The following is an 8,124-nucleotide window of genomic DNA, read 5'->3' as shown; positions in this document are numbered from 1 at the left end:
TCCTTGCTATGAGGCGGGTGTGTTTCAGGAACCATCCTTCAGAAAACCCACTTCAGGTTGCAACAGAATTCAAGCTTAATTGAGTGAGAGACCAAATAAATGGAAAGTCACTGAGGCTTTCTCTTTATTTCTCTTAACTGTGGAGTAATTAAAAAAATGTAACCAGTGCTAAATTAGAGGAGACAGAGTCTAGGAGAGAGACACGAGCTATGTGAGAACAGAAAGTTTCTGTAGTAAGAAATAAAAATGGTAAAAAAAAATTAAGATTTGAAGAAGTTTCTGTGCTCCCTGCGTGGAAGGGCAGGGGATGGGGCCGGGCCCTGGCACCCGCAGCTGGCTGGGGACAATTTGCCTGGTGCGGCCGAGCGCTTCTCCGTCCCTCTACTGGCACGGGGCTGGCTCAGCGGAGGCTGCTTTTGCTTCCCAGCCCACCAAGGAAATAAATAGGAACCGGAGTCGGATGCAGCTGGCACCCAACCGCAAGGGTAACAAAACGTATGATTGTCTGGAGAATGGGCAGCAAGAATAGCAGGATTAATCGGGGTCGTTTGGCACGTTAACAAACTCTTCCTACTCCCTGGTTATCGATCATACAACATACAACCTTAATTACACCAGTTTGGTCCTTCACTACATACTTATATTAACATTATTTCTTCACAATAATGATGATATCTAATGCAAAAAATACTGTTAAGGAAGAAATAAAATAAGAAAAGAATTAGCAAAAAAATTACAAGGTATGTACAGATTAAAATAAATTCCCTCCGGAAGAGAAAACAGTTCTTTTATTATTTTCAGTTGGCCCCTGGGGGAATAATTTAAAGGCAGGGCTGGGGGCATCCCAGCACCGCTCACAGACCGGTGCCCCCTGACAGCGCCGGGTCCTGGGCCCTGTCTGCCCAGGGGCTTTGTGCAAATACATGGACGGGGCCGGGTTAGGCAGCTGGTGGCCCCCCCTTACGGGGCTGATCCCCCGGCAGTGGCTGTCTCCGCTGCTGCAGGTGGCAGCCTAAGCCTTGCAGAGCTCTCGTGCTTGCTGCTGGCCCAGGGCTGACCGTGGCTGTGTGGCTCCTGGCAGCTCCTTCGGCCCCTTCTCGGCCTCTGGGCTTCCACCGCAGTGGGGAAATGTCACAGGGACCAGGACGGGGGAGGACCCCTAACGAGGGATGTGCATTCACCAGACCACATAGGAGTTCTGTGCCTTGCCGTACAGCACGATGATTGCACCTGATTCAGGCTCGCTTTTCCCTGGAGCAGGTGATGTGGGACACCCAGGAGGGCTGGCAGAGCCCTGGTATGGGACCGGCTTTTGGCTGCTGAGCCCAGCACCTTCTCCCATGGCAAACGGGAGCTTACAGTACAGGATGGCTGCAGAGTCCAGAACGGCCAAGTGACGTGGTGCCACACTGCACATGAACTCTGCAGAGCTGGGAATGTTGACCTGACAGTTTTGACAACGCTGTTGTGCAGCTTCCCATAAATATTCCTGCATAAATACTTATTTTTGGCTATCATGTCAGCCCCTCCCAGCCCCCCCCTCCACCCCCCTCCCCCCAAACCCAGCACCCAAACCCAAAAGGTGAAGGCCAGCATTTCCCATGAGCTATGGAAGGCCACCAGCTGCCGAGCAGAAGCAAACACTCCTGGGGTCCAGCACGAGGGGCACCGGCTCTTGGGGTCCTGCGTCCAGTCCAAGTGGTGCCCAGGTGCCCCGGCGGTGCTCAGCACACCAGCCTCACTCGGAGCAGCAGCGTAGTCTGGCATGGTGGTAATAATTAATGCATGTGGCTTGTAAACAGGTTTGGCAATAGGTCCTGTGCTTCTCCAGGGGGTCCCGCACCAAGGGCGCTGCTGTCGGCGGCTGGACCTAGTGCTCCGTCCACTGCAGCGCCCCTGGGGGCAGCGGGGGCCTGGTGGGCACCTGGGCTGGCACAGCTGGAAGGGAAGCAGGGACACGAGCTCAGCCCTCACCGTCTGCACCACTGGCTGCAGGCGTGGGGTCAGCAGGCACAGGGATCCCAGCAGCCCTGCACAGCAGCTGCATATATGCTGGGATCCCCCCCCGCCGTCAGCACTCAGCACTTCAGCAGGGTGGTGCTGAGCCCGGGGCTCACCTTGCCGGCAGGTCGGGCCCATGTACCCGTGGAGGCAGTGGCACTGCCCGTTCCGGGCGCTGCACTGGGAGCTGCGGGGGGCACAGGCGCAGCCGAGCGCGCAGTCGGGGCCGTACTTGTTCGCTGGGCACTCTGCGGGGACAGTGGTGCTCAGGCTGCAGCAGGCTCAGCCGGGTCCTGCTGACCCAAATGGCACCGAGGTTCCCCACCAAGCCACGCACAGGGCTTGCCACGGTGGCCCCATGAAACACAAGGCAGAGAGCTCTTTGCCTCAACCTCCTCCCAGCCTGCTCCCAAGTTCTGGTGATTAGGGACAACAGCACATCCCAAGCCCAGTGGGGTGCTCCTGCTGCACTGGATCGTCAGCCTTTTGACTTTTAGGTGAGTTAATGCAAGGGGACTGCAGGCTGGGGGCATATTTGAGTTCAAATCTGGCTATAAATAGAGGCTGAAGGGGTGAATACCTTTGTTCAGATGCCATCTTACTTTCCATGAGGATGCACACCAAATAGAAAGGGCTCTTCCATGAGACTTCAGCTCCAACAAGAGGCTGCTTGCATCCATCTTAGGCCTGTCCTTCTGTCTGCTGTCAATGCCCCCAATGCATTTTCCCCCCTCTCACCTTCCCAAGCTGCAGATAACCTCACCTGAGCCGCACTTCGGGCCAGTTTTCCCCGGGGGACAGAGGCAGCGCCCCGTGGCTGGATCGCAGGTCACGTTCCCTACGCAGTCGCAGAGCTGCCGGCATCCTTCCCCGTACGTTCCTTCCTCGCAGCCTGGTTGGGGAGAGGAGATGGGGCAGGGACGTGCTGCCCGCCTGTGCCAGGGGCTGCTGCCCGTGGGGGGGGGGGGGGGGGGGGGGGGGGGGGCGCAGCGGGCGCTCGGTACCTGCCTGGCAGCGTTGGCCGCGCACACCCGCGGGGCAGCGGCAGCGGCCGGTGGCGGGGTCGCAGGCAGCGCCGTGCTCGCAGTCGCAGCGCTGCTGGCAGCCGGCCCCGTGGAAACCCGGGGGACAACCTGGGGGTAGGGGCGAGAGCTCGTTAGTGAGCACAGGCACGGGCTCAGCTGTAGCTGGCCTCTGCAGCAAAGCCTTTGGATGGAAGCAGTGAGCTTTTCTCTTTGCGATGCGCAGACTTGCTCGGGTGGCCGGCACGCAGGCTGCGCGGTGCTGAGCGTTCCCAGCTGAGCAGCACCCTGCAGCCCGCGGCCTCAGAAGTGGGGTTCCTTGGGAGCACTCCGGGAGGGCTCGCTGTGAACACAAGGAGAGGGAGGAAAGGAAAGGCAGCGCAAATCCACCCCCACCTTCACCCCACCGTCCTGCTCTCCAGACCACCCTCAGAAACCACCTTGGTGAAGCCGCAGGTGATCCCCCTGCTGCATCAGATCCCCCCGCCGTAGCTCACCGTGCTCGCAGAGGGGCCCGTAGTGTCCCGGGGGGCAGCGGCAGGCGCCCGTCGTGGGGTCGCAGGTGGCGTTGTGCCGGCAGGAGCAGTGCAGCTGGCAGTCAGCACCGTACCTTCCCGGCGGGCACGCTGCAGGGGGCACCGGAGCGGCTCAGAGGGGCCAGCAGGCACAACGAGCCAGCACGAGGTGCTGAGCCAGCTCAGCGCTTCCTTGCTGGCACAGGACAATGCCTGTAGAGCTGGGTTACCTAATTCACAGGATTTCCCGGTCCATCCGAGCCCGCAGGAGCAGGACCCATCGGTGGCATTGCACAGCCCCCCATTTTGGCAGGAGCAGGTCTGCTGGCAGCCCTCCCCATAGCGCTGCTCCTGGCAGCCTGTGGGACCAAGGGACGGCAGTGGGCACACGGGCAGCAGTGCCCAGTGGGAGGCAGAGGTGTCAGGGCAAGGAAATGGGTTCCTGCTTGGGATTTTTTCCCCCTGCAGCTCACGTTTACCTTGCTCACAAGTGGGACCGACTCTTCCCGGCGGGCAAAGGCAGTCTCCGGTGACGTGGTGGCAGGTGGCACCTTCCCCACAGACACACGCGTGCACGCAGTTTTTGCCGTAGCGGCCGGCGGGACAGGCTGCCAGGAGGAAGACCTTTACCTGCCTTCATCAAACCCATGGGCTATGTTTGCAGGCCAAAAGGGAAACACTTGGCCGTGGTGCACGAGCAGAGCAGGGGGGCAGCCGGGGCAGGCAGGAGGGTTTTTCAGGCCCTGGGGCTCGTGCACAGGGGGACTGGCAGGGCAGGGAAAGAGCTTTTACATTTCCTTCTGCTGGAGAAGCAGAGCGGTGGCAATACACAGCTGGCACGATGCAGAAACCTGATGTGCCATGCCTTTCACATTGAAGCAATCATTTTGACACAAAACAGATGGAGTAAGAAAATGTTTCCATGGCTAAGACAGACAGCAAATGAGATCAGCTGCGCTCCCACAGCACCGCGCACACGAAGCAGCCTCTGTGCTGGAGCACTGCTGGCCGTGTGGGGTGAGACAAGGAGCTTTTCTCCTGCAGGTGGGCCAGTGCAGGAGTACCACTGTACCACCATTCGCCCCCTGCTGAGGCAGCCCCTGGGGCCTCCCATTCCCCCCGGGCACTCACCGATGCTGCAGTCGGCGCCGACGTAGCCCGGCAGGCAGTGGCACGTCCCCGCGGTGCGCTCACACCGGGCCCCGTTCTGGCACTCACACGGCCGCTCGCAGCTGGGCCCGTACCAGCCCGCAGGGCACTCTGCACAACAAGAGAAACGTTCGCACCGCTGCCTGGCAGGGCGAGAGCAAAGGCCAGGCGCTACAAGAAATGCACCGCAAGGGGATGTGCAGGCACGGTGGCTGCTCCTGTGGGGCAGGACACAAAGCTGACCCAGCAAAGCACCTCGGAGCAGCCCTGGGGCAACTGTGGCCAGCCCCACAGGGACCCCACGAAGCATGGGGCAGGACGCAGAGGCCTCACCCAGCTGGCAGGCCGGCCCATGGTAGCCCGGGGCGCAGACGCAGGCGCCGGTGACGGGGTGGCAGTCCTGGGTGGCTCCCGCGCACTGGCAGCTCTGGCTGCAGCTCTCCCCGAAGGTGCCGGGCGGGCAGGCTGCGAGAGAGAGGACAGCAAGGCAACACTGGCACAGTTAGCGCCCCACCTGCTCCGAGAGGCTTGGGCTTTTCTTTTTTCTGTGTTTAAAGCCATGATTTAAACAGCCTCCCATGGCAGTGGAGGTTTTCTGCCACACGGAAAGAAAAGGGAGGTGGTGCTCAGCATGCAAAGGGCTCCTTGATTCCAGGAATTGAGGTGTTAGGTGCCTTTTGCAACACCAGCCCTACCTACCCTGGTCGTATTCCTGCAACCCTCCATCCCACCACACAAAGACATCGCAAACACACCCCCGTCTCCCAGTGAGGAATGTGCTTACATGCTTCCGTCTCTTCCAGACTTGCTTGTACCCACAGGAGCCCATTCTAATACTGATTTATCGCTAATCCTCTGGACAAATACATGGCTCTGATTTCCCGCTTGGCTCCTTGTACTTCGCTAAATTCTGTGGGCACATGCCCAGCTGACAAAATGTGAGTTGCTCTTTGGCAAAGCTCACTGGTGGTGGTTTTTTTCTTTTTTTTTTTAAATTATTTTAAGTATCAATTGCGCGACCTGTCATGCTCCCCAAGCCCATCAGAAGTTCGCTCCCTTCCTACGTTTCTCGCATCCGGCTCCTGTGAATCCCGGTGGGCAGGCACAGCGGCCGCTGACATGGTCGCAGGGCGCTCCTGGGGGGCAGGCGCAGCGGCCGGCACAGCTCTTCCCGAAAGACCCAGGCAGGCAGGCTGCGGGGACACAGGGGGATGCCAGGCTCACAACTGGACTGCAAGTTAATGCCTGGAAGCGTCAGCTCAGAGGCCCCAGTGCAAAATTTAATTAAAGGTTTGGTCTGATGCAGTCCCGGCCTGCTGAGAAATGCCCGAGACCATTTCCTCCTAAATAAAGGAGTCAGGATGCTGTGTGCTGACGGGCGAAGAAGCTCCTCTCTGTGCCGGGAGCTGGGGTTGCTGTGGGTGCTCGGGGTGTGTGGGGCGATGCCGCTCTCACCTTTCTCGCAGCGCCGGCCCCTCCAGCCGTGGGGACAGTCACAAGCGCCCGTGATGTGATGGCACGGCACCTTGTCCCCACAGTCACAGCGCTCCTCGCAGTGGGCCCCGAACAGCCCCTCCGGACAAGCTTGGCGATGCAAACACAGGAGAGACGACAAGTCAGGCACCAAGAAGGGGCGGCGTGGGCATCAGCACGGCACGGCCAGCAGGATGCACCCACGGGAGGGAAGTCTTGAGCAAAGCAAACTGCTTTTTGTGCAGTCTTAGGCCTAAATCAGTGTGAAAGTCTCTTTTTAACCACGCCAAATGTTTGGGAAGTGTTATGGCTAGCACTGTTTAGGGACGGTTGGGTGCCAGCCATATATTGTTAATCACAGCTGCGATCGTTTGGTTTTGCTGCTGCTTCTGTCGTCACAGGAGGACCCGGTGCCTAAAGCAGCTGCAGAACAGAGCATCTGCAGTACCAGCGCCATCCAGAAGTCAGCACTACAGGTGCAAAAATCTGCACACTCGGTTTTCACTTCTGTTTCATGAATGAATACAAAAAAAAAAAAAAAAAAAAAAGAAAAGGTAATTCCCCGTACAACTGTCAAAACTGACCGCTTGTCTCTGCCAGGGCTGAGTTTGCATAGGTGGCTGTGGGGAGCGGGTCTGCATGGCACATGGCAGGCATTTGCATGGTCACGAGTTTTGAAATGTGGCTCATTAGGAGGCCAAAGAGATGATTTGAGCTTTTTTTTAAAAAAAAAATCATATAATTGGGAATGGGCTTTTTTATTCATTTGTATCTGAAATAAAGTCTAAAAGTATGACCGAATGCAAACTCAGTGCCCACCCCAAACCGTGGCACCCTCCCAAGTTATGGCACCCACCACAAACACTGACACGCACCCCAAAACCCCAACACCGACCCCAAAACCCCAACATCCCCCCCACAAGCCCTCTGGGGAGTGCAGAACCCCAGGCCTCAGGCCTGCCCCTCGCAGCACCCCGGGTCCCAGCCCCCTCGCCGCAGCCCCCAGTGCTCCCCCTGCAGCCCCCACTCACGGCTCTCGCAGGCGGTGCCGGTCCAGCCGGCGGGGCAGAGGCAGTGCCCGCGGTGGTCGCAGAGCCCCCCGTGCTGGCAGGCGCAGCGCTGCCCGCAGCCGGCCCCGTGCCGCCCCTCGGCGCAGGCTGGGAGAGAGCACAGGGCAGAGCCGTCATCCTGTGCACGTTGTCCCTTCAAAACCAGTCCCAACGGGACCGGCTGGTGGTGGAACCCATCCCTTGGTGCTGCTGGTTGTGTCCTTACCCAGCTCGCAGGCCAGCCCGGTCCAGCCCGCGGGGCAGGCGCAGTGCCCCGTGGCGGGGTCGCACGTCCCCCCGTTCTGGCACAGGCAGCGCTCGCGGCAGCGTGTCCCGTAGAAACCCTCCGGGCATGCTGAGGGGAAACCAAGGCAAAACCCAAGTCAGAAAGCAGCTCCGAGTGCACGCCAAGGGCAAACCCCAGCCTCCAGCAGCCTTCCGAGTGGTAGGTGGGCATGAAATGAATGATGAGCCAGGAATTGAGCTAGCAGCCCATTTCTAGCTAGCACCCCGGGTCTGCCTAGCTCCCCCCGTGAAGCCATTTGGTATTTTAACCTGCTCAGGTAGGAGGCATTGAAGGCAGGGGCCTAGGTGGAAACGGGGCTGAAAAACCCCCAAACCTGAAGCCAAACCCCAAACACACCCTTCTTCCCCCAAACCAGCGCCTGGTAATTGAACGCAGGAGGAAGCCTGTGGCTAGAGGTAAGAGCTGTAATTAAACCAGACTGGGCACCGCTGGAAAAAACAGCCCACGCTGCAGGGCCGGGGCTCGGCCTCCAAACCCCGTGCTTCCAGTGCCGTGGTGGTGCTGGGAGCTGTGCTCCTCGTCCCGCGGGAGGCTCGCAGCCGGGGGTTTTGTTGTGGCCTGCCCTGCTGCAATTAGTGCGAGCTGGGAGGTCCCAAAGGGGGACGTGC

At 59.3% G+C, this 8,124-nt stretch overlaps 1 protein-coding gene across 3 annotated transcripts in view; it reads right to left on the bottom strand.

Moving 5' to 3' along the window:
* Positions 1-111: 111 nt before the first annotated feature.
* MEGF6 (multiple EGF like domains 6) overlaps positions 112-8,124 on the bottom strand; it is a 78,733-nt gene continuing 70,720 nt past the window's right edge. For all 3 annotated transcript variants that reach the window (XM_040533849.1, XM_040533850.1, XM_040533851.1), the window contains 13 exons: positions 7,436-7,564; positions 7,192-7,317; positions 6,143-6,271; positions 5,752-5,880; positions 5,021-5,152; positions 4,670-4,798; positions 4,018-4,146; positions 3,769-3,897; positions 3,521-3,649; positions 3,006-3,134; positions 2,765-2,893; positions 2,118-2,249; positions 112-1,938 (listed from right to left, as the gene is read on the bottom strand). In XM_040533849.1, the coding sequence (XP_040389783.1) occupies positions 1,871-1,938; positions 2,118-2,249; positions 2,765-2,893; positions 3,006-3,134; positions 3,521-3,649; positions 3,769-3,897; positions 4,018-4,146; positions 4,670-4,798; positions 5,021-5,152; positions 5,752-5,880; positions 6,143-6,271; positions 7,192-7,317; positions 7,436-7,564 (1,619 nt within the window). In that variant the 3' untranslated portion in view covers positions 112-1,870. The remainder of the gene's footprint in view (positions 1,939-2,117; positions 2,250-2,764; positions 2,894-3,005; positions 3,135-3,520; positions 3,650-3,768; positions 3,898-4,017; positions 4,147-4,669; positions 4,799-5,020; positions 5,153-5,751; positions 5,881-6,142; positions 6,272-7,191; positions 7,318-7,435; positions 7,565-8,124) is intronic.

Source organism: Cygnus olor, chromosome 21, assembly GCF_009769625.2.
Source record: "Cygnus olor isolate bCygOlo1 chromosome 21, bCygOlo1.pri.v2, whole genome shotgun sequence".
NCBI lineage: Eukaryota > Metazoa > Chordata > Aves > Anseriformes > Anatidae > Cygnus > Cygnus olor.
Note: the sequence above shows the minus strand (reverse complement) of the source record. Positions and strands in the feature narration are given on the sequence as shown.